The 26,614-nt window shown below is 46.7% G+C and overlaps 1 protein-coding gene across 4 annotated transcripts in view; it reads right to left on the bottom strand.

The window, feature by feature from the left end:
• Positions 1–26,614, bottom strand: part of EFR3A (EFR3 homolog A) — a 1,818,520-nt gene that overhangs the window by 1,290,031 nt on the left and 501,875 nt on the right. For all 4 annotated transcript variants that reach the window (XM_069621641.1, XM_069621640.1, XM_069621642.1 and 1 more), the window contains 2 exons: positions 26,170–26,246; positions 2,193–2,320 (listed from right to left, as the gene is read on the bottom strand). In XM_069621641.1, the coding sequence (XP_069477742.1) occupies positions 2,193–2,320; positions 26,170–26,246 (205 nt within the window). The remainder of the gene's footprint in view (positions 1–2,192; positions 2,321–26,169; positions 26,247–26,614) is intronic.

Here is a 26,614-nt window from a genome sequence, read left to right as displayed (position 1 = left end):
GGATACGAGAACCAGTCCCTGCGTAGGGTTGCTGGTTGTCCCCGCCTGTTTCCTAGGCAGTGGAGAGAGACAGTGCAGACACTCTGGGGGTGGAATTTGTGCCTGAGGTGCAGTCACATTAGGAGTGGACCTGGACTGACTTGCCCATGATTTGGACTGACTTGCCCTGGTTGGCCCATGGTCTTCCGCGACACCCCTTCCAGAGTGGGATTTGGCAGCCTGCACAGACAGGTGGGGTGGTTGGCTGTGAATTGGCATACTCTGTGGACCGCTTGCTGAAGGCCCCTTAGTGGTGGCTCCTCCCACACTAAAACAGGGCCAACAAAGCATTGCATAAAAGTATTCAAACTGTGGACTCTCCTGGTGCTCGCTTGTTGGCACTGGGATCGTCCTCTCATTTGCAACTGGGATGCCCCAGTGTGCTCGTTAACTGACCTAGTGGAGCACTGCCAGCACAATGGCTTGGTGTGTGGAAGTGCGGGGGCCAGAGGGTGTCCCTGGTTACTCAGCTGAGCACCGGTACACCACGAAGGGACGAGAACCCACAAGAAGAGAGATTGCGAGGAAGCAGACGCCAATGAAGAGAAGGTGCTGGAGGTCCAAGACGATTAGAAGGATTCTGAGGAACTAGACTCTAGAATCCGTTCTCCTTCAAAACCAAAGGTAACTGGGAGGATGGGAGTTACGGGAGGCCTCGAAGCGCGAATCATTATTTCGTACAGCCAGCTCATCTCAGTAATAGTTATGAGACAAAGTTAACCTTGAAACAAGCAAACCTAAAATGTGATAATACCAAAGAATGGGTTATTGACAAGGAGACTTAAGAGAGAGAAGAACCAGTGATCACAATATCCTGGGAAAAGGGAAAAAGAGGCAAATTTCAACTTGAACCCGATGAAGTTAAAAAGGGAAAATGCGACGGAAAGCATTATTGAGAAACTGAATAAAGGAAGACCAGAAAATACTGTGGGGAAAATAGTACAGCATATACAAGCTCAAATAGAACAAAGTGAACTGAGCTATAACGGTCCAGGTGGGATAACCCACCCGGACAAGTGTATCCAGGGAAACATTCAGAATCAAACAGGAGGAGAGTCCTCCAGAGAAGAAGGAAAAGTCACCAACCCATTGATAATCCAGACCCTGTAGTACGAAATTAGAAGTATCCTGAGGAGAAGGGAGGTATTCTCTGAGCCCAAGTAAGTTTATACAGTGGTAGGGTCAGTTAGGATAGTTTGGACAGTTCACTTATTTATTTGGACTCTCATGACGGACAGACGAGCACCTTAGTTAGTAAGATAGGTAGGGACCACCCAGAGAGAGGGAAAGTTAGGCAGTATTATTTTTACTTTAATAAAATATCATGAACCATGTCCTCCAAGAGTCTGTGTCCTCCTCCTGACATGCCACATGTCAATCCAATGCTGGAGAATCTACACTATATATCTTAACCTCCAACACAAGGATGCAAGAACACAGCATGCTTTAGTGGCTGTACCCTGCATGTTTAAATAATTTGGTTACTGCAAATTGTAGCATGCATTTCCATTGTCATTATGAAACAATGGTGAACTGAACTGTCAGAAATGAGTGTAAATTTAAGTGGAAATGGACAGAGTAACTGCTTCTGAGGTACCCCACAACAGTGCCAACTTTCCAATATAGGGCGCCAGCATGCATCAAACCTTTTCAGATCGATTGGACAGTAATTTCAACTCCAACAACTTTTGGATTCTCTCCTGAGGACTAGAAAGGGTTGACACCTGCTGTACGATTATCTTAAATATAACACAATGAATGCAATGTTTTTGACTATTACTAACTGTAAAGCCTTCTTTCACTATACTGTGGTATATTTTGTTGAAACCATATCCCTTTAGTAAGGGTCTATCACAATAAAAAGATGAGTGAAGTATGGAGCATGTCTTTTTTTCAAAAAGCGGAAAAACATTCGAAATGCATAAGCAGTGCAAAAAAATACCATACTTTTCACATGTTTTTGCCGGTCAGTCTCTAAAGTGGGAAAATAAACAAATGGCAAATTAAAGCACAGTCCTTAAACAAAAAGCAGCAAAGGAGCCAGAAAGAAGACACGTCTGGGGACAAATATTTGAGATAGGATCCAGTTTTCTTAACCTGGGTACATTATGCCACAAAGACTGCAATATTGTTATTATTGCCCCAGTTCTTACCCATAGCGGTGTCGGACAACATCTCGGCTGAGCTTCTCGGCTAAGTATGCTCCAATTCTATCCAGCTTCTCTGGGGCTGACACTGCATAAAACGTCAGCTTCTCCATGTCTGCTTTAACCAAGCCATCCTAGATAAATATGTTGCGGTTAATTATCAGAAGTAAATACAAATTAACACATTCCAGCTGGGTTGATGGAATGGTAAACCCAACCTACATAAGTCCATAATTAAATTATGCTTATTCTGATCTGTAGTGCACACTGTAGACAATACATTGTAGCTAGAAAAGGGTAGAAGCCCAAAGCAACATATGCACAAAATAATTAGCATTATACCAAAGATCCACTTACTCTCATTTAAGTTAGTCATCAATTTCCCATTTAAAGCATGTTTTACAAACGCCCAACACACACAATTATTAATCCTTCAAAATATTTAACGGCCAAAAAAACAAATTCTGCTATGAAAAATAATTCAACAGCTCCTGATTTTTGGATAGCCATCAACAGAACAATGCCCACCCTGCAGAACATTTGTTTTCTACTGACAAGACATCCTTTGGAATCGAGTTGATCACACGTAGGAACAAAAATGCCCAGCATTATTACTGACTGTTGTAAGGAACTCATGGTGGCAACAGTAAAGACAGACACAGTTGAAGTGTGTTTATTGAACTTTAGAATGGGTAAGATAAACACCTAATCTAAACCTAAATCTAAGATGGGAGCAAGATACGACCATCAAATAATAAGGCAGTCCTATTGCCAATCCTTACTACTAAATTACAAAAAGGATGTTGGATAATATTAACCAGAAAAGAAATAGGTGTTCTGAAAATGATAAGTCAGGATGGTGAGCCTGGGTCTCCCTTCCCCACGTTTGAAGCACAGGACAAAGCGGGACTCTCAAGCACAGCACACTCCTCGGCCTTGATGGCAAGACGTTCACAGTTCAGTTCGACAGTATTCAAACCCCCTTCAGAGGCTAAGTCTCTTTCCTGCAAAAGTCTCTTGCCTTAGATGTTTTGCAGATTCAAAGTAATAAACTAACAAAAGTTCTCTCAGTGATCTTGCAACTTGGGCAACTGTTCTTCATCCGGATTTCACAATGACAAAGGTTCTTTGGACAATTTGGATCTTCCTCTGCCGGGCTCGGATTCTCCTTACAAAACGGGCCTCCCTCAGTCGGGTTCACTACAGCCTTTCCTCAACACAGTTCATGTATTCCAAATACAGTGCATGTATTGTTCAGTTTTAACAGAAAGCAGGGTTTCTTTCTCATTAGCTTCCTTTCGGCATCCCTCTATCGGGATCAACCTGCCAATTATCACAGTTCACAATCGTTGTGGAAAGCAAGGTTCCCTTCCCCTAGCTTTCCTCTGGCAACGGGTCAGACATTCGATTGCATAAGGGATTCGGTGTAATCCTCATAGGACCACTCGGACGCCTCACGCTCCTGTTTCCTAGGGCCTTCTGGTTGCTGTAGTTTTCAAACAACACAGGTCCTGGTCAGAGCCTTTCGAATGAGCACCCACGTGGCGCTGGACCCCTCTGTACCTGTACCTCAACTGGGCTTTCTTTAAAGTTCAAACATACACACAAGTTCTTTCTTCTCGCATTCAAAATGTTGCTACCCGTAACCCTGGGTTTAGCACAGTTTGGTTTGATCTCAGCTTCCTCCGACTCACCGGCTGTGCTGAACCCGTTGGCTTCTTTGTTCTCTGGAGTCCAGGATAGTACCATGGTATCCAGCTTGCTTCTCCGCCTGCGTTATCAAAGCGAGAGGCCCCAGTGTACCATTAACCTCTGTTGCTCCACACGCCAGCTGTAACTCCAGGTTTTCCGATTTCCCTTCTGGGGGCTTTGAGGGTCTGAGTTGAAAAGGGTAAGGGCAATTCCCTCTTTGACGTCCTTCTAGGTCTTACCGCTTTTCTTCTGCCTTTGTACTGCCGGTTTGGTGTAGCCGTCTCCTTGTGCGTTCGGCCAAGCTCGGAGTGTGCTTTCGTGCTTCGGCTTTTATCCCTTTGGGGAAGGTAAAGGGCCGTCCGGTGCGCATTATCGCCAATTGCCTGACTTGTGTAGTGGAACATGTCAGGTAAACGGCTCTGGTGTCAGTCCGTTGTCTGTTACAGTGCTAGAAAGTGTTTGTGTGGGAAAAGAGGGCAGGGGGTAGAGCTTCTAAATATATTACAGGGTAGGATGGGGAAAAGGTGTTACAGGGAAGGGGATACTGCGTCTCAACCCTCGGTGTCCCACTTTCACTCCCTCGGTGACCCCTCGCCCAGGTGATCATCCCCCACTGGTCCAACCCCAGGAACTGGATCCAACAGTGATGGCCGTGACCTGGCCACCTTGACGACAGATTTATGGGGACCAGCGGCTGAGACACCTTCAGGTTTCTCATACTGTAGAGTCACATGCTGCTGTGACCTACTTCATTGTTTCAGCGAGGATCTCTGAAGACCGTACTCAATACCAGATTACTAGTCAGTCAATAGATAGTCATCCGGATCCAGCTAGGACTCTGGTGTAATGAAGGTGCCCACTCGCTGGCACCATTTCAGATTCACATTTGAAGGCTATTTATAATGAGCAACAACGGCTCATGAGTCACAGTAAGGGGGAGAGAGCATCAATGTAATTTAATGCAGAGACAAAAGCTGAAGAACGAATGTTACAGGCAAATAGCTTACATTCTAAGCAGTGGTTCACCAATGAATTTACATGTTGCTGTGAACCGATTTTAAAATCGGCATATCGTTTGAAATGATTTGCTTATCTACAGCACAACCATTTAATCATTTGAAAAGAGTCTCCTTACTCAAGTCACAAGTAAAGTGGATGATGTTGATCCATCCTGATAGTGCCCTTTCTTTCATTGACCTTCACTTTGTCAGTTATGGTGCGATTTCAAAAGCTTGAAAATAAAGCTTTCACCTAAAAGGTGAAAGTAGGAAAAGTTCATCTGAGCCAAGTTACACGTCCCACCGCGCCACCTACTAGCCATTGCTGGTAGTTCAACTCCAGTTCAGAGCCACATCAGCAAGGCATTGTTGGTATGCAAATCAACCCAAACACAAACCTTTATACATAGCTTTAACAACCCAAGATCGACATTTCTCAAGGCTGCCGGACAAATACATACCGGTTTCACCTTTAGTAGGTATCATCAGTGCAGTATAGTCTTAACTATTTGGGCTAATGGAGCACTGTGGATGGCAGAATAAGCGACGGCCCCTCATAACAAGTAGTTACACAAGTAAGTGTTACTCAAGGGTCAAGATGAGATCTCTAAAATCAGGAATAATTCGAAAATAAACACATCACTGGGCAGTGGAGGATAACATGTGCATCAACCTACGGGCCAGCAAGGACCAAAAATTAAGAACACCGACACATTTTTTGGATGTCACCCCTTGCATCATAGGGGGAGACCCTTCACATGAGGCCAGGGAGGTGAGGCCACTACCGATAGTCCCCCTGGGTGTGGTACACTGATGTTGGATCTCATGGGGAGGGACACCCTCTCAGGAAAATGGGTCGCCTGTCCATAAAAAACGCAGTATGCCCAAAACATATCCTAACCTCCCTCATCCTCCTACCCTATACAGGGTCACATAACCCCACACACTGCCATGTACTTGTGTAGGGTAGATGATTTGGCCCCCCTAAAAAGTACTGGGTTGAGGAAGAGTAGGGAATACCTTTGCAAGTCTTGTGTAGAAACTGGGTCAAAGAAGAAAACAAGTAACCCAGTTGAGAACATCAATACAGAGACAAGGGGGCGTGGCTTGGACGGCCATGTAAAGGGTCGCACTCTGGAGGCGCTCCGCTGATCCTGTTTTGATCCTGATGTAGGGGTGCATCCACGGGGGCCGGCCGACGCTGGAAATCGATGTCCAGGTGTGGGAATGCCACCACTACACCCGCTGAAAGTTTGTGATCTCTAGGAGACCCGGGAACCGAAATAAATGCGATTGACTGGGATGAGCCCTGAGCAGGCGGACAAGACAAAATGGCGGCGACACTTTGCGAACACCGAGGACCGTGAAGTCAGTGTCGCGATCACGAGTGCAGGACCCATGGGTCCCTTCGCTTGGGGACTAGTACACGTGAGCGCCGCCTAGGACGCACGGTGGCCCGGCGAGCTGGAGGGCCGAACGGATGTAGCTGTGACGACGGGACCGTGGGCCCGGTGGTTGGGGTGCTCTGGGCGTGTTGGATGCCCCATGGTGTGGTGGGCCAGGCTTTGTGCATTGAGTGGCGTGATTCCCCTTCGGTGCCTGGCGGGACGGGCCCCCGCCCGACTCATACAACAACATGACCACGAGAGGTGTGAAACCCAAGGCCAAACAACCCACGATGGAGGCTTACGCCAAGTCCCCCTCAGGGGCGGAAGGAGGCAAGAACAAAGAGACCCCCGTGACGGTCGCAGAGTCGCCGGGCACGATACAGGAGGTGCTGGCGGCGATTGCAGACAAAAGTGTCATGGGAAACCAAGTTGGGCCTCGCCATGAAAGGGCTGCAGGAAGGCTTAAACCTTAAGATCGGTGCCGTCCAGGAGGAGGTGAATCTGCTTAGACTGGATGTGAGGGCGATCTCGGAGCGCACGGGGACCATTGAGAAGGAGACGGCCACGAACACGGCAGACTGCGCTGCTCATAAAAAGGAACTACAGACCCTTGTGCAACGGGTGGGCAACCTGGAGGACAGAGCGGAGCAGGCGGAGGGACGTGCCAGGCGCAACAATATTCGCATTGTGGGCCTACCTGAAGGAACGGAAGGACCAGACCCCACGGAATTTGTGGAATCCATGTTTTTGCAGGAGATTACTGGCGGGGTGCTGACCCAGGGGTTTGCAGTCGAGAGGGCGCATAGGGCCCTAACCAGGAGGCCGCCTCCTGGGGCCCCCCCCCCGCGGCCGGTGACCGCGAAAATTCTGAACTACCGAGATCGCGAAAAGATTCTTGAATTCTTTCGAAAAGGGGGAACGATTGACAGAGGATCGGCCAAGATCACGGCCTACCCTGACTACACGCTACAAGTACAGCGGAGTCGGATGCACTTCGGGGCGGTGAAAAGGAGACTTCATGAAGCTGGACATCGCTACATGCTACTCTACCCGGCCAAATTGAAAGTTTTTTACAGAAACAGATCCCTGTTCTTTGAAACACCGACTGAAGCAATGGACTGGCTAGACGCGCTGGGCAGTCCTCAAGAACCGGGCATCCAGGCAGAGACTACGGAAGATAAGTAGCTTACGGCTGGGTCGCCTAGGGCAATGGGGCCGAGACATTGGGACTTGAATATAGTCATTTATACGGCATATGGTGCGTATGATGCGGTGCTGACTGGCTGGCCCATTGGGCCTGCCTACCCGTGGTTACTTGGTTGGGAGCTCCGAGAGGCTTCCTTTGTCCCCAGTAGTAACATATCTAGTTAGTTAGGTCGCTGTTAGATCGGCGACGCCCCGCGGGGTCCTACTCCTTGAATACGGGATAAGACCAGACGCGGGTGGGCCTGAGATCCAGGGATGGAGCTGGGCTTTTGTTGGGGTGGGAGGGGTTGTTTGCTGTGGTGTGTAGTTGGGAAACAGGGAGGGGGGACGGGGATCAAGGACGGAAGAGCCGGCGGAGAGTTAGACCAAGGGAGCATTGTGGGGAGGGCGGGGCTGAGTATAGACCGAACTGATGGCATCGGATAGTCTTAGCATAGCTACCTGGAATGTCTGAGGCCTCAATAGTTACCTCAAGCGGAACAAGGTAATGCTATACCTGAAGAGGATGCGGATAGATATAGCCCTGCTACAAGAGACCCACCTCACTAGGGAGAAATTGGAAGTGGTCAAGAGGAAGTGGAAGGGCAATGTGGTGGGTGCCACGTACTCGGCGTATGCTAGAGGGGTTATCACCTGGGTGGCGCCGCACGTGCCGTTCCGGGTGCTTGACTCGATAGTGGACCCGGAGGGCAGAATGGTGGCGATAACAGGACTCCTGGAGAACAGGGAAGTACACATCCTCAACCTGTATGCCCCCAATCATGATACTGCAGCCTACTTTAGATCCCTCTTTGGCAAACTAGGCCCCCTGGTAGGGGGTGCGATGGTGTGGGGTGGGGACTTCAACTGCGTCTTGGATCCCAAAATCGACCGGTCCGCTGATACCAAAGGGAAAATGTCGCCAGCGGCCAAGGCGCTTGGGACATTCCTGGGAGACCTGGGACTGGTAGATGTGTGGAGGAAACTCCACCCTACAGATAAGCAGTATTCGCACTATGCGGCGCCATACGATTCATACACGAGATTGGATTATGTGTATGGAACTGCCGAGATAGCGGGTGAAATAGTGGGGGCGGAATACAAGGCCCGAGTATTGTCGGACCATTCGCCCCTGGTGGTAGAGTGGCGACACCAACCCCCTAGGCCTCGGGTCCCCACATGGAGGCTCCGGTCGGAGGCACTGCAGGATGAGGGATTCCGGGAGGACCTGAGGGTTGCCATCGGGGAATACTTTGAGATAAACACGGGTAGCGTGCGCTCTGTGGGAACTCTGTGGGAGGCCTTTAAGGTAGTGGTGCGCGGAGTGGCCATCTCTAAATCCAAAGGACTTCAAGGGGGTATCGAGAGGGAGCTTCAGGACACCGAAAGGGAACTGGAGAGCCTAGCTCGTCTCGAGAACGCCACTCAGGAAGACAAGACTAGGGCGAGGGACCTTCAGGTGGCGTGCAGCGCTCTTTGGGATCGACTATGCAGATTGAACCATAGGAAATACACCGAGAGGCTGCACGCGGGGGGCGACAAGCCAGGCAGACTGCTGGCCTGGCTGTACAAGAGCGAGTCCCCCCGGGTGGTTATTCATGAGATCTGTGGTGAGGACGGTTGTCTTCGCAACACTCAGGATGGGGTGAACGAGGAATTCCTCAGGTTCTACAAACGTTTGTATGAGGACACTGGGGAGGACAGGAGTCAGGACATCCTGAACACACTGGAAGACATTGGTCTGCCCACCCTAGACGACCTGGAGCGGGAGGAACTGGACGCCCCTATCACTTCAGACGAGCTGGAGGTGGTGATCCGGGGCCTCCCCACGTGTAAGGCACCTGGAACGGATGGACTGCCTAGTGAGTTTTACAAGGTGTACGTGCAGGAGCTGCTCCAGCCACTGCTGGCCTTGTTTAACGAGGCATACGAACAGGGAGAACTCCCGTTGTCACTCCGTGAGGCCATGATTGTCCCATTACTGAAACCAGGCAAGCCGGCTGTTGAGTGTGGATCTTATAGACCTCTGTCCATGCTAAACCAGGACAGCAAAATACTCACGGCGGTGCTGGCCAACAGGTTGAAGAAGGTGATCGGCAAGCTGATCCACCCGGATCAAACGGGATATGTCCCAGGCAGGAATAGCAGTGATAACCATAGGAGGCTGCACCATGTTATCGACCATACTAAGGACGACATGGGCGAGATGGCGGTAGTGTCGCTGGATGCGGTCAAGGCCTTCGATTCAGTGAGATGGCCTTGGCTGAAAGCGGCCCTGCAGGGATACGGCGTGGGCCCTGGGTATATCAGATGGGTCCAGTTGTTATATAGCAGCCCGGTGGCGAGGGTCAAGACAGGGGCCACAGTCTCGGATGCCTGGCAACTCAGCAGGGGGACCAGGCAGGGATGCCCTTGGTCACCCATGTTATATATACTCGCACTGGAGCCGCTGGCGATATGCCTGCGGCAACAATACGGAGAGGTGGGCATTAACACCGCCAGCGGCAGCCACTTAATATCTCTCTATGCGGACGATATGCTGCTTTACTTACGCTACCCGGAGGAGAACCTGCAGTACGTACTGGAGGTACTGGATCATTACGCTGTCCTCTCGGGCATATCAGTGAACCCCAGGAAGTCTAGCCTGTTCCCTCTGGGCGGGTACAGGGACGTCCCGCTGGAGAAGCTGCCTGTGTTGCCAATACCATGGCGGACCGACACGTTTAGGTACCTGGGGGTAAATATTTACCACCGGACTGAGGCGGTACACAAGCATAACACAGAGAGAGCCATAGAGGGGGTCAGGAACAGCATGGCATTCTGGTCCAGATTGCCCCTGTCCATGATGGGGAGGGCGGCTTTGCTGAAAATGGTGGTCCTTCCCAGACTCCTGCATTTCTTCGTGAACGTCCCGTATTTGATCCCTAAGAGCCTATTTGTGCGACTTCATAGTATGTGTAGGGGCTTCGTGTGGGGTAACTCCAGGAATAGGGTGGCCCTGTGGAAGCTCCAGAACCCGCACGAGAAGGGGGGTATAGGCTTGCCCAACTTCGAGCTATATTATCTGGCGGGGCAGCTGTTGTATGTGGCCAGGTGGTTGTCTGATGAAGATTCGGCGGAATCTAGGTTGCTGCGGGAGGATGCGGCCCCATACTTCCTGAGAGAGGTGGTGTGGCTACAAAGGAATAAACTGACGGGAAGAGGGCGGCTATTGAGGTTGAGATGGGAGGTCTGGCACAGAACGTGGAAATTGATGGGGGAGTCAGAACCGCTATCTTGGCAGGTCCCGCTGGTGGCCCTGTGCGAAAACGACTCCCAACTGTTTCAGTCTGTCCGTAGGCACTGGGAGCCGGAGGGCCTGGCCACGCTCGGGGACATATGGCGGGAGGGGGAGGCGTTGGACTTCCAAAAGTTGCAGGATGAGACGGGGGTGCACAGAGGCCAGTACATCACCTATGCCAGGCTAGTGAAACGAGTAAGAGAGAGATGGCCGGTGACGGCACTGGCAGATGACCCTGATGCCACCCTTGAAACTATGTATGATGTCTCAGAGGGCGGGCATGAAATATCACGGATATGCGAACTCCTCAGAGCGAAGGCTGGGAAAGAGTTGCCCCAACTGAGGCATGAATGGGAGGAGGAGATGGGTGGATTCATGACAGATGGTCAGTGGAAGAGGGTCCTGGGGTATCATAAAAAGGTGTCCCGAAATGCACGGCTCCAACAACTCCAGTTCTACATTACTCACAGGGCCTACCTGACTCCCCAGAAGATCGCACGGTTTGGAGGCTCGATCACTCAGAAATGCCCCAGGTGTGGGGAGGTGGACGCAGGGTTGCTACACATGTTTTGGGCCTGCCCGGAAGTGTATAGATTTTGGGAGGAGGTTAAGATGAAGCTCGCAGGTGGGGGAGTGGTGTTGGACGTGAGATCGGCCTGGTCTTTTATGCTTGGGATCTTCCCCAGGCCCAGACACTTTAGGCACCTGAGCAAGATGAGGGACCTGGCATATGTGCTGGCCAAACGCAGGATTGCCATGAACTGGAAATCGGCCAGCAGGCCGAGAGTGGAACTATGGTGGGCGGACCTCATGAGGTGGGCGGAGGCGGAATCCGTGGTATGGTTTGAAGCGGTCACTAGAGGGGGCGAGGTGGAGATAGGGCCCTTGCTGGCCTGGCGACAATTGGTGGCCTCTATGACCAACCCACAACAGGGTTTGGACGAATCTGAGAATTCGGAAGATGGGCCTCCGGACAATGCTCCACCTGACAGTGCCCCGACTGAGGATACAAGGAAGCCGGCTCTGGCTTGATGAGGGGTGGGGGGAGTTTTTTCGTATTTTCTTTTGTGTTTCTGTAAGTAATTAACAGTTGTATTGTGTTGTGTGTTGTTTGGTTTTCTAAAATATAAAATCAATAAAATATTTAAAAAAAAAAAAAATGACCTGGAGAAGGGATGGTAGCAAGGACACCACCTAAACCAGAAAACGGATGGACAGCTCTGCCGAAAAGTAGCGCCTTGACCAGATGTAGAATCCAAGCAGTAATGCCTATTAAACATGTGCCAAGAAGCCGTTGTAGCTGCTTGGCAAATATTCCGGTATCACACAAAACAGGAACAGGAATGGGGTCATTATTGTGACTTATTTATTTACCAAAACTACCATTGTGTTCCCTATTGTAACCCTGGCCAGAAGAACACCCTAGCCCTGCAGGGTGGTCTCGCCCTAGGTTGCGGTGGTGCATCGCCTATCTAAGAGGGATAGAGAGAAAAGAAGCTATCCCTAACTCTACAATGAGGGATGGATTTGCATAAACTGATCTAACCGGGAACCCGTCCCAGAAGAGCATAAAAATCGGGTTTACGAGGTTGAACAGTTCGCGGGGGAATTGTTTCAATAGTTTATTCACCTTCCATGATGTGTGCACCACTCGCCCGTATAAAATATTGCACCAAAAATGTGCAGTTCACACAATACTTCTAAAACCTATTACCTTCTTTATTTCTCGTATGTGTCTATTGCTTTTTGCACAGCCAAGTCTACCGAAGGAAATTTTGCATGGTATCTTGGGGAGAAAACGAAGGATACAACTTATATCATAAAAAGCCAATCATATGTCATGTAGACCCTTGCCATTGACAGTTGTTTATAGCATGTGTCTCATGTGAGTTGGAGACATCCATGAGAACTTGGGTTGAGTGGTTTCGATGATGTGTTTGTTTAGATCATCTTCGTCAGGAACAATTTCTTTTTAAAGTGGAGTCAGTCATCCATCCGTCAGATGTGACGGTGCTCCATATCCAACCTCAACGTCAAACTCGATCCATCCAAACCTGGGGTTCGTGTCATTTTTGCCGACTTTGTGTCTGCAGGCGGCGATGGTATGGCAGTGTGCCTTGGCTGCTGCCTCATCTGTTCCTGGAGTTCTGCTGCGAGGTTCCGTATTGGGACATGTCAAGTATACAGCTTGGGTGTTGGTCCATTTTCTCTCATAGCGAGCTGTTCACGAGAAAGTGTTTGTGTGGTAAGGGGGGGGGGGGGGAGAGGGTTGAATTCGTAAGTATCCTACCTGATAGGATGGGGTAAAGGTGTTACAGGGAGGGGGATACTACATCTCGCCATCGGGTGTCCCACTCCTTGACTCCTCATTCAGGTGATCCTCCCGCACTGGTCCACCCCCAAGAACTGTATCCAAAAGCGATGGCTGTGTCCTGGCCACCTGCATGACAGATCCCTGAAGACTAGTGGGTGAGACACCTTCTGGTTTCTCACAGGCCTCCCCTCCCATGTTTTTACACATTCTAGTGTGTGGGGACCCTGGCTAGGGTATCAGTGTGATGCTCCATACAAGCAAGGTTTATTTCCAGCAAGATATTTATCCGCCTGCATCCATGGGGCCACTCGTCAATATTTTTATCCCAATACTCAGCTTTGCGTAAGGATGAGGACACAGATGTCAAACCTTTATTAAAATCTGAAAGCTTTGCATATAACTCCTCTACTGGGATTACGTCAAAGCCCATAGCCCTCCCAAGTGTCTAGGTTTTCTAGAAGCTTTTTGGTAACTACTCATGTATAGGAATTCAACCCACAATGTATCTGATGGTGTAATCAGCCGTAAATTGGGTATGTTGTTGAAAAATGTTAAAATTCGACCAATTTAGGGGTTGGTTCCTCTCTCCAAAAATGTTTTCCATCTGGAGTATATGTCTGATAGATGTGGCAGTAGGAATCTTCTGGTCCGTCTCATGGATCTATACTAGTTCACTAGACTTTTGGAAATGTGTATAGCCATTTAATATTATGGGGAGGTAATATGGAAATTAGCGCAATGGTATTTTGAATTGTAACAGTGGGGACAGCCTGTTGATTCAAGTCTTGCCATTCTATGACTGAAGCCTCAATATCAGTGTCTACCTCATTGTTTATTGAAACATCTTGACAGTCCATTCCCCCACATGATTCTCTGGTATCTATTTTTCCCTGGTTTGGCCTGCTGATATGGTTTAGATTTTACTTTCTTACATTTAACTGTCAACAATTGCCAAGAGAGTTGTTTTTTTCTCCCTGCATCTCCCCCGATTGTTTATCTCTAAAGCCATGGATGAGGGATTTAATGAGGCTAGATTGGTTGAATTTCTCATCAAAACCTCTGTTGTCGCTAGGTCTTTTCTTCCTATGTTTACTAGCTCTCATTTCCTCTGGGCTTTACTTTCCTTTTTCTAAGGTAAAAATGATGATCTGGTGATGTTCTAAATCCACCTTTACATTTTTCGCCGGAATGAGGTTAGAATTCATAATTTTGATAATGGCCTCTTCATTATTCTGCAATGCATGTATCAAATTAGTAGTGGGGCTAAAAAAGGGTTACTTAGTCAACTGGCAACGCTTGAGGGTAATTTACAGGAGAAGCATTTTGTAAATTCTTAAGAGGCTCCTCTTGATTTAATAAAATCTGTCTACATATTTCCCCAAAAAAAAAAAAAAAAAAAAAATCAATACAGAGACAAAGAAGAGGTGCGTAAAGAATACTGCGTGGAACCTAGACCAACATTCTAGTCAATATGGACAATCTGTAAATGGGTGGAATATAAAAAGGGAAGGACTGAAGCAAAGGGTAAACCCTGCCTCAAGGAGTATTGAGCAAGGAAGCTGTGCGGCGCAAGAGTGGACGGGAGCCCAGGACGCGAAAGCCACTGAAGGGGCATCCCTTTTCGGTCTGCAAGGAGACAGGCCAGAGGGCTGGAAGGAACGGAAGCCAGGATGAAGGAAGCCACCGAGCTGTGCGGATGTGGAGAGAGCCTCCAGTCGCCTAGCCTTCACTGCTGCGGAGCCACTGCAGCCAGCGAAAAGCCCATGAGAGAGAACATGGGAGACACAACGGAGCAGCAAAAGCACTCAGTGCGGGCAGAGAAGCCAGGGGGAAGGAAGCCACAGAACTGTGCGGACGTGGAGAGCACCTCCATCTTCTGAGCCCTCACGGCTGCAGAGTCGCTGTAGCCAGACAGGAACCTGTGCGTGAGAGAGAATGCGGGAAACTGAACCAAGCAGCAGGAGTACTCCGGGTGGAGAGAAAAGACCTAGCAATGAACCCAAAGGTACCAGGGTTGTTGGGGGAAGCCAGAAGGGAACAGAGGACCCAAGAAACAGGGTCTAGGTCCCATTTAGGAACACAGACTGCCTTAAAAAAAGGGAGCCAAGTAAATAGCTGCCAGGGTAGTGAACCAGGTATTTCAGAGACAACCTATGAAGAATCAAGAGGGGTATGGGACCCACCACTAAGGGAGAAGGAGGTCACTTAAATGCTTCTTCATCTCAGACCTGGCAGCTTAGTGAACCAGAGCTGCTACACAAAACCCCTATTGTGAACACTGCAAGAAGCCAGAGAAGGGCCAGGGAAAGGAGTCATTTCCCTGGAACTGTGAGAAACCCGAGAAAGACCGATGGTGACATTGTGAAAACAAGGCCATCCTTGGCAGGTTAGTGAACTAAGTTGGTCCAAGCCTGGGGGAAGGGAGTCATTTCCCCAGTCTTCGTGAACTGTGGAAAACTGGAATTTCTCCTGTACCTACGGAAGGAACCACCACCCAGGGAAGGGAGTAATTCTCTCAGGAAATAGTCACTCCAATCACCATAGAGCGCTCGCTGAAGAAATAGAGCCACTTATGCATTAAGAAAACTCACTGATCCTTTAGTTTTGTTATAAATGTAAGGGAAGGAAAAGGGTTTTTAACACAGAACAGCAGGCTTTTTAGTTCAACATCCTGTCACATCTTTATTAGTGTTTAGTTGAGGCAGGGAAACCCCTTAGAGTTAGGCAAAGTTAAGGTTTTCTCTGTTATTTTTCTATAAATAAAAGTCTTTACCCAACAAGTAGCAGATTTTGTTTGCAAAACAACTCAATTTCAAAGAAAGCAAATTGACATCAAGACAATGTGTTCTTCAGAAACCAGCATCCTGTGGGGCGTGTACTACTACAAAGACCATAGGATAGCAGGAAAAATGGTGTATACCTCTTTTCCTTTTGTTTGTCCCATGTCTGTGCTATGTATGGTGGAGAAGTTAAATTTCTCAGATCACCAAGCTTATCATCCTAAAGAAAAAAATCAGAGCTAGAGACTAAATAAAATATTGTGTTGGACTACAGTAGGGGAAATGGTGATTTCGATGGGGGAGAGGACAGTTTCTTGCCTGCCAACAGTAACTATCCAGAGGATGCCAATTCTCCCACGTCCCATGAAAGGCTTCTCCAGTCGATTTTATTTTTGTATTCTAGGACATATGGATTTTTATGTAAAAATAGAAAAACAGAACTACAATTTCATAAATGAAAAAAAGAAACTAGGTCTTACATTTCTGGCTGTAGAATTTGAAACCATAAGCACTGGAATCTCGCTTTCAAAGATCTATTCACTCGACCCTAAAACACTGGTCCACATGAGAAAGTAACTAGAGCGTTGCCTTGTAGACCTACGATTGGTTTGACAGCTTGCATCTCTATGCCGTTTGTTCTAGGACATTTTAAGAGCCCTCTGGATGGTCATTGGGAAAATAATTGTGCTCTTATTCGTATGCCGCCCATGAGCTGGTGGGAAGAAAACCATTCTGCTCACAATAGAGTTCTCCTAATTTGAACATAGTTTGGGGTTCCATGCAACGACGATCATCACTTGGTACTGTGCCAGCCTTTCCCCTTCTGGCCCATATTTTGAGTAGAGTTTTCAAAAAGCTGACATTATCAGAAACAGATTCCACATAGCTAACAATCTTATAGGTAGAGATTTATCAACTGAAGTATTACAAACAATACCAGGGAAAATACCTTTGGTGCCACACGTATTTCCCTATAAATTGAATACAGTGTGCACCAGAGCTCTCACTTTTGCATATGGCTCCCTTGATACTAAAGGGGCTATATGTTGGCTTCCATAGTATTCATTTGGTGGGTTGTAGGAGGAGCATATGATAACATTTCATTTCGCCATTAGTATAGCTCCTTTCACCATAAGTATGGTCACAATGCACTGTAGGTTGAATGCCCTCAGAGGGACCGAAGTCTAGGTATGATATAAGTCGTTTATAACGTGCATGTACACAAGCGTTTCTAGGCACAACAAGACAAGGAAGGAAGGAGGACAGACGGAGGACAAAACAATGATCTTACTAGGCCTTGTGTCATTCAGATCGTGCAAGTGCAGGGGGGCAGAGGGGGAGAAATGCAGGTAGCTCATAGGTGCTGCCGGTAAGTGGCTCATAAGTGCAGAGAATCAGGAGGACTGTAGGCTTGCAGATACAGACCCGTAAGTCCATGGGAGGCCTGGAGGTAGCGCAGGGCTACTGGGCATGCAGGTGCCTGGATCCAAAGTTCAGAGGGTGGCCAGGTGACCAGTGTGCAGAGCAGTCAGGGACATCAGCAAGGGAGAGGGAAAGTGGAAGCGAAAAGGAAGGTCTTGAGTTGCTTCCGGAACCGGATGTGATCCTGCTCATCAAGCTTGAGAGAGGCTGGGAGGCTGTTCCAGAGGGAGGCCCCAGCAGAGGAAAGAGTTCTACCCGCCACTCTCTGCCTGGAGAAGTATCTGACCCCCAGAGTGTTGGAGGTGGGAGAGCAGAGGGCTCGAGAACGAAGATGTTTAGGTAGAGAAAGTTGGCAGTAAGGTATTCCCCGGCCCCAGAACTTCCAGTGGACTATGCAAAGGGTATTGAACTTGATCCTTGCAGCCACAGGGAGCCAGTGGAGAGATTTCAGAGCTGGAGAGATACGATCCCTGGGCTTGAGGTCTAGGACAAGTCTTGCATTCCTGTTCTGGATAAGTTGTAAAGGGTGAAGAGTAGATGCCGGTAGATTTTAGGCTGTTGCAATAGTCCAGCCTAGAGAGGACAAGGGCTCTGGAGACAGTGAGCTTCTGGCAGGAGGTGCCGATATGCCTGTGTGCCTTATAGCCAATACGAGGATAAGAGGGGCTGGCCAGGTCCCTGCAAGCCACCCATGTCTAAAGTGTCCTGTGGATGGGTGGTGAGCAGTAGTCTGGAGAGATAGTCTGGAGGGGGTATATGAGAGGATAGTCATTATGTGTGAAGCAAGAACAAAGAGGTGATAGCTGGAAGGTTTAGAATGAATCTTAGCCACTGGCATTGCTCTGGGCAACCCTCCAGACCATTGTTCTTCACCTGCCAAGCCATTACAGAAGGGGAAAGACCATATGCAAATCAGGCTTGGTCCCACCCCAAAAGGGGCAGTCCAGCCCGAACTGATAGGTCACATCCCTTCTGCACGAGACCACAAGCATCCCCAAACATGTTTCGGCCTTGTTGGGCCTCATCAGTGAGGAGTAGCTTGGGTCTCTAGGCCCAGCAGGCACCGGACCCACGTCTGAGCATACCCGTCCCATTCGGGGTGACAAAGCAAAAATAAAGAGGTGATGGCTGGAAGGTTTAGAATGAATCTTAACCATTATGTGTGAAGCTACAGCTTGATTTTATTGTTGTGAAAGACTTATGGCAGAAGTGTTGCACAAAATGTCTTTCAAGTTTTGTGTGAAAGAAGATTCATGCAGGATAGTGTCATAAACAGAGTGCGAAAGGTTTAAGTATGTTGTCTAAATTCTAACCTTTGCCATATTCTAAAACATCTAGAGTTAATTTAGCTAGCTGCTTCATTCTAAAAGCAGCACCAAAGAACAACCTTTACCAAGTTCAATTGACTTTATTGCACAAACTCTTTATTTGTAATCATCATATTTATTATAGAATTGAATCAATATAATGAAGATAAAAAATTAAACACATAGAAAAAGGAGATACAAAAAGATACAAAGTGCAACATTCTCATAATATATATGGAAAATAAGAATCTAACATCTCCTAAAACAAACGAGTGTCAAAAATGTCTCTCAAAACTTTACACATAGCCATTCCACCTCCTCATAAAAAGCACACACACATTAGTGAACATGTCATTGTGCACAACATTACAATAAGTGCAAAAAAAGCAATATGTGCAAATAAGCAATGGCGTCCGCTGAATCAAAGTTCAGCCTGGCACCCTATTTGTAAAAGTGTGCCAAATTAGTTATATACCACACGGCCAAAGACTACTTGGTTACGGTCGACACTATTTCCCCGAGTCTGTTTTCCATCTCTCAGTGTGGTCCGCCTACTCGTGTTTCGGCTATTGGGTTTGAACAAGTTAAATCAACCAAGCCCCTTCCTCAGGGCAAAGAAAGGTAATCTCCATGTACAGTAGGGGTGCAGACACCCAAGACAAAACAGAACACCAATTGAAATACTGCCCTTCTCTGCTGAGCACAAAAAATCTTCTCGTTTGGATAATATTGTTAATAATATTACCACCTCTTGGAGGTGTTCTCATCCGTTCCAGTACTAGAAATGTAGGCAGTGCTATTTTGTGTCTCTTTTCGAAGAAATGTCTGGTTATTGGAGATTTGATGTTTTTTGTTCTAATGTTCGATTTGTGTTCTGTTATTCTCTCTTTAATTTCGCGGGTTGTTTGACGTACAAAGAGACCATATGGGCAGATAAGACAGTAAATTAATAATTTTGAGTCACATGTTGCAAAATGTCATAGTTTGATTTTTAGTCCAGTATTTGGGTGTCTTACAAAATGTCTTTTTTGGGTATTATTACAATGTTCACAATGTAGACATGGAAATGTATCAGTGGATAAAAAGCCTTGTGTAGGTTGTATATTTCATTCAGCTCTGACCAAGTTGTCCTTAAAGTTTCTACCACGTGTGTAGACCACCATGCATGGTTTGGGAAATAATTGAGAGTTGCGGGTCCAATCTCGTTATCTTCCAGTTTTTCTTTTTACTAGCCTGTTGATCTGGCTACTTTGTTTAGAAAATGCCATCAGATGAATAAGCGGTGGATCCTGTGTATGCTGTTTGGGTTTAAGTAAGTCTTTTCTAGTTTTTGAATTGGTCTTTCGTCCTTGCATCTTCTAACGTATCTAGTGGATAGCCCCTTGTTCTGAATCTCTTGGTGATATCTTCTGGGGCTTCCTGGTAGGTAGGATCATCTGAAATAATCTGACGTAATCTCATGTATTGACTGAGAGGTAAATTGTTCTTGAGGTGTGGAGGATGATAGCTTGTGTGGTGCAGTGTATTATTAACATTGGTGGGTTAACGGTAGATTGAGGTGTCTAATCAATTACTGCAAGGTGTCACTATTACAGCCAAGAAATGTACACTCGGAGCGCCTATCTCTAGAGTGAATTTGATTCTTCTGTGTCGTTCATTTTGGTATCAGAGAAAGGTCTGTAGTTCTTCAGGTGTTCCTTTCCGAATTCCAAAGACATTGTCAATATATCTCCTCCATTCACCTAGTTTGTGTTTCCATATCAGGTGTTGTAATATATGTTGCACTTTTCCACACCTGTTCAGATCGCGAGACAAAGTCTACTGAATGTACGAATCCCAGCAGACAAAACTAGCAGTATCATCTGTAAGTATCACTAACCCGCCACATAGTGCCCTTGAAAAGCTACACGCTGCTTGACAATTCATTCTAGACACTATCATCTTTTTTCAGACAAAACGCTCTTTAACAATAGTCCGCTCCAAATGGAGCTTCTAACAACAAGCGACGATTTCTATCACGCTACGATTTCCATCACGCTACCAGAGGTATGTACCTCAGCACCTCGAGTTTCAATTTATCGCAAATGTTTTGACCTATACAACAAAGACGGATGTCTTATGTTAACTAGAATTCTTTTAATTATTACACAGCTACATCTGTTTGACTTTCTGGATTACTACGACTGATAACGCGATTACTTAGAAAGTAATCTTTAGTACTTCCCCACAACATCGACGTACAGATACCACACGTGACCTTGCTTTCAAAATCGACCAAGATTTGAGAAATGTGCCTCTTAGAAGGTGATACGATCTAATATATTCAACTATCTACCTTGTAAAAGGTATTACTGGTAATGGAACCGTATCACTCATAAGTCCTTTTTGTTCTTGTTCTGTAGATTAGAAGTGAAGCTAACATTACATGAAGTTTATGCAATTGATGAATTTTCCCACTCCTGAGGAAGGGATTCCTATCCCAAAACGCGTCAAGCTCAATTTTTAAGTTTATTTAAATGTCATTATGTATGATGTGTACATTTAATACTCCATATATTTTCAATTGTTTTTCTACAAAGTGCAATTAATGATCTGTTCCAAGAACTAACCACCAAGAATCATTGTTTTAACAAACATTCGACTTATCTATACAATAATTATACTTGACTGATATTTATCAGTATATATAGTGCGCAGGTGACGCCAGAGTCCACTAGTCCAGGACACAATTTTTCTGTTCTCGTAACCGGTGCCTGTCTGTGACATTGGTACTAGTCCTTCTTCCCTTTTATCCCAGGTTTTCCTGAGCCTGTCTAAGCCATCTCTTGGTTCTCTACCATACAATAAATCAAAGGGAAAGAATCAAGTAGATGCTCGAGGAGTCTATCTCACAGCAAACAGGGCCCAGGGGATTATGCAATCCCAATCTTTCCCATCCTCATCTACTAACTTTCTTAGAATAGTCGTGATGGTCTTATTAAATCTGTATACCAATCCTTCGGTTTATGGATGGTACACAACGTTCCTTAAGGCTGTGATATGTAGCAATTCCTTTCAGTTCGAATTTCTATGGGGAATCCAACTCTAGAAAAGAATGGTAACAAATGCTTTAAGATTTGCTGGGTGGGGTTATATCTCATGGGAAAGGCTTCTGAGTACCTCACAACGCTCACAAGAACAAATTTGTTGCCCAACTTAGAAGTTTCTGCTGGTCCGATAATATCCATCCCGATTCAGGAGTAGGGAACTTCGATTATCGGTAGTGGATTAAAAGGGGCCAGTAAAAGAATATGTGAGCTGGTCTTCTCTGAACTAAGTTTTTTATAGCAGTATGTATGCCCAGCCAATAGAATTTTCCACTAATGTGAGCTTGGGTCTTTGACTGTCCTAAGCGTCCCACTGTCAAGTGAGTGTGCAATTTTCTGATCGGTTTTGTGTATTACCAATTTTGTTTTACTTAGGTCTTCCGCTGAGGTTTCTCTAAGATATAGTAGTCCCTGTTTCAGAGAGAAAAGGGATTTCTTTCTTCTTGGCCTTCTCCCTCAGGAATGATTTGCAAGAAAGCCTCTTTCAGCATTGGACCGTTTCATTGGGCGAAGGCTAAGTCTTGAAGGATGGTGGGTTCATCTTCACTATGGCTCCGATTTTAAGTTTCTCATTGACCTTCCTAAAACCCAAGTTACCTCTCAGTTTCCTAAGGCTCTATCACTTCCTCAATATGGGGGAAATAAACCTTTTTCAAAGAATTTCCTGTGCAATCTTGTTCCAGGACATATCTCAAAAGGGGCTTTTCCATGATTTTGCAAGAGTACTTTATGTCTCCCCTAAAGTCCAGATCTATAGCGCCTGCAAGTACATCCAGACCACATTTCCATTCTAAACCAGATTTTGGTGCCAGCCTAATGTACCAACCAGAGGGGGGTATTAAAACTAAGTCAGTGGGAATCAGTCCTCTTCCCTGGAGGGACGGTAGCCTCCCTACTACTGCATATATCAAAGCCGATAGATTATTTTGTGGTGGTAGTGGGGTCTGAGACTTAGGTTACTAGTTTTCTGACATTTTAGGGTTCCCCAACTAGTTTCAATTGAGACGTATCCCACTCTGACACACTATGTGAGCGAGGCATGGTATAAAAGGGGTTGGAAAACTCCTATCTTGCCCTGTAACCAAGATGCAAGTTTACTCGACCATAAAACAAAAAGAAAATACAGTCCTAGTCAGTCCTTAGTCAAAATAAAATGGCCTATTCTAATAAACCTAATGCCTTCCCTCTTTCTAATACAATAAATGTGTAAAGGGAATGTGAAATGCAAAAAGGAGAATCAGTGTTCAAAAGAAATAGTATGGCTGAGTAAACTCCCTTTCCCACGTGTTGTAGCACGGGGTAAGGTGGCACACTTGGACCTTGCGCCATACTCTGGCTTCGGATACAAGGATGCAGTACATTTCATGGACCACGGCCCACCTGGCCTTCCACAGCTCAACAAACGTTAGTTTCCTTCTAGTTACCACAATTCAGTACAGGTTTCCCTCTGCTGGGCTCAAACCTTTAAATCACAATTTGGGGGGGGGGGGGGAGAGGCTGGCGGGTGGTTCCCCTTCCCCAAGCTTCAATCACACCTTCATAGGCTTCCCTTCGTCAGGCGCAAGCCTCCTTTCACTTTCCTTCCGTTGTCAGACTTTTGAAACTGCAAGGCTTTTGCTCTTACCTCGGCATGACCATTTTGAACTCCTTTCCTCAAACTTCACTTTTTCCCTCCTACACCAAAGCCTCTTGGTAAATGTAGTTTAGAGCACAGTACTTATTACAAAGTTCAACGATATCGCTCACATACAGGTTTCCCTCTGCCGGGATCAAACCTAAGAGTTCAAATCTTGAATCTCAGTTGCTTTCTTTTCCCGCCGCTTCTACGGCATCAGACATTTCACAGAGACTTTCGATTGGGCAATCTTCTTTCGCTGGACCACTCTGTTACTTTGTATCTTTACTTTACAGTTCTTTAAAACGCTTTGCTTTCTCTCACATCTTATCGGCACACGTGCAACTTTCATTCGTTGGATACTGTTGCCATCAAGTTTTATTTAACACAGACCGGACTTTCATTGCTTTCATCAACTCACCGGCTGTGTCAATTTTTTTCTTTATTGGCTTTGATCCTGAAGTCAAGGCTGGTACTATAACTTGCGCTGCACCCCCCCCAACTCTGCCGTTCACCCGGTAGGGTGGCTGGTAGCCTTGAAACGCAAAAGAGGTTTGCGTCTTTTCTCTAGCTGGGCTTCCTTGCGCAACCTTGAAGGCCCTTTCAAAAGGTAACTATTTCTCGCCAGGGTGTCCATGGTTTCTCCGTTCCACAGTTCCGTCCCTCAGCCTGACACTCTGCTCTGCCTGGTTCGCTGTTGCCCTGGAAGAACTGCTCCTTTCTATGCACCGTCTTGCTCAGAGTGTGTCTCAGTGTTCCATCTTTTAACCATGTGAGGCGAGCTAATAGGTACCAGGTGTATGTAATTAAGATCAAGTGCCAGACCCTGAATGATCTTATTAGTGGGACATGTCCAATGTAATGCATGGGTGGTACTGCGTTCAGCCTCAGACCTCCTATTCCTCTGCTTAGTGTTTGTGTAAGGGTGGAGAATCTGGGAAGTTGGAAGATCTATAAAATAGTATGGGACAGGGGTATTGGGAAGAGAGGGGGGGGGGGGAATACCAGGTCTTGCCTTCAGGCATTCCTGAGGACCCCCGCACCCAGGTGATCCTCCTGCACTTGTCTGGATCCAAAGGCGATGGCCGTGCACTGGCCACCTGAGTAAGGGATCCCGCGGTCTACGCAGTGAAACACCCTCTGGTTTTACACAGCATGTAAATCCATGACAGACCCCACGCTGGAGAATGTTGCTCTCTGCAAGACAGTCCGGAGTCAGCGAGACTCGATCGGAGAAGTCCCGGCCATGCCTGAAGTTATTGACCAGCGCCTCAAGTCCACGGCGCCAATAAGCCATTGTGCCACAGCCCGAACAAGCCAATCCAGCAAACGGGCATGGTGAACCATCAAGGAACCCACACCATGGTTATGCACTCACCGAGGAGACTGCCAACCCCAAAGAACACAGTCACGAAGAGTAAGGTACATGGTTGATCCAGGGAGCCCCGAGGAGGGCGGAGCAACCCAGACATACACGAAGGCTGAGTGAGAGATTAGATACCCCAAGGCGGGGTGAGACTAGAGACCCAAGGGTGGTGTGAAAGCCCCCAAAAAAGGCACCAATGCACAGTGGAAGAAACGCAACCCCAAGGTGGAGTGCATGAAACAAGATCCCATGTCAGGGTAAGAAACACAACACTCCAAGGTAGGGAGAGAGATAAGCAAACCCAAGGTAGGGTGAGAGAAACTATAGGCCAGGGCAGAGTGAGTGATACACAATTACAAGACCACATTGCTAAATCATAGGATTCTCCCTTGCCCGCTCTATCCTAGCTGTGAACAAATGCTCAAATCTACATATGAAGTGATGATGTTAAAGTCCCATTTTAGTCTTGAAGTAGAGGCCAAGGTTTCCACGCTTGGGCAGAGGGTGCATTAAGTCAAGAGGAAAGGAAAAGGGGGAAGGTGACCTCGGCAGTAGTTGATGAAGGTTGTATACAATCACAGTTTTTGCTGCTTTCAGCATTAGTGAGAATGTGTTGCTCGAGTACAGGACAACAGCGAGGTAGTACACAATTCATGCTTCATGCTTCTAGCAGGTTGATGAGGGTGAAGAGGAAAGGTAGGATTGGAGTGATGACTGCAAGAAAATTATACAACAGCTAAAAGAGAAGAAGAGTTCTAAAACAGTTTTCCAGATGCATAACAGTAGGGTTACAGGGCACTTACTCCTGACATGTTGTGGGCTGAGGTAGAGCAAAATGTTCTATGAGCTAGCAAACATGAAAGACAGGGATGGCCAGCCTTGTGATATCCGCAAACGCTTTTAGTGTAAACCGGTTGACATTGCAAAAGGTGGCAGAGATGTTGAGGAGTAACATGAGGAGTGATAGGAGGCTGCAATGAGCAGCTGTAATGAAGTTACAGACAGCAATCTCAGTATAGTATAACTTTATTAAGTTATAGTGCAGTGGACTGTGGCAGATTTTTGCAGAGTGGTACTTTGTGAGTCTGGGGAAGAAGAGTCATTCAAATATTTCTAAAAAGCAGAACAGCAGGTATCTGTTTTTGGAATCTGAAGGGCTGACTTCTTTATTATGAGGGTGATTAAAGCAGTTTTTCAAACATCAGTGGCAGAGACCAGAGCAGAGGGACTGAATAATCAATCGAGATAGATGGGCAAAGTGGTCTAAAGGGTTAGATGAAGCATATACTGCTTGGTGAGTGGAGAAAACTTTGCCTAGTAAGGATGGGGATAGGGTGTGCAGGGAGCAGCACGCTTGCAGAGAGTTGTGTGGGATGAAAGCGGAGTAAAGGTACAGGTGGAGCACCAAGGTATGATCTGATGGTCAAACTTTTGACATGAAGACGACATCCAGGAGGATGGGGTGGTGGGGAGGAGGGCTAACGCAGTAGCATCTTGTACAAATCAGTGATACCAATAGAATCCAAGTTTATAAGGAGATTTACACTTACTTTTGGATCTTCCGGATAGATGTTATCCACTAAACGTTTGTAACGAGGGCGTAAGGCACCACAGCAACCGCACACTCCTGTAAAATTGAAGTTTCAATAAACAATTTGTCAAGTCTTCTGTACCAGAAAAAAAACATTTCTCCTGTGGAGGAATCTTTCAAAATAAGGCTGACTTGGGAGTCATCTGTAGATTCCCACACACATTTACGTTTGAGCATTAAAAGTAATATAGTAAACCCAGCCTTTTCATCCAACAAGGATTAACCAGTCATTATACACAATACCGTAGATGGCAATTTCATTCATTATAATTTGCAAACCATAAAATCAGTGATATATTACAAGCCGGGTGGCTTTAAAAAAAATAAAAACACAATATGAGAATATTTCCAAAATTGTATGCCCTTATAACTTGATTGCATGTATGTCATGCTGAAAACAAACT

The sequence above is a fragment of the Ambystoma mexicanum genome, chromosome 5q (genome assembly GCF_040938575.1).
Source record: "Ambystoma mexicanum isolate Mex_15411 chromosome 5q, UKY_AmexF1_1, whole genome shotgun sequence".
NCBI lineage: Eukaryota > Metazoa > Chordata > Amphibia > Caudata > Ambystomatidae > Ambystoma > Ambystoma mexicanum.
This window is presented reverse-complemented; position numbering and strand designations above follow the sequence as displayed.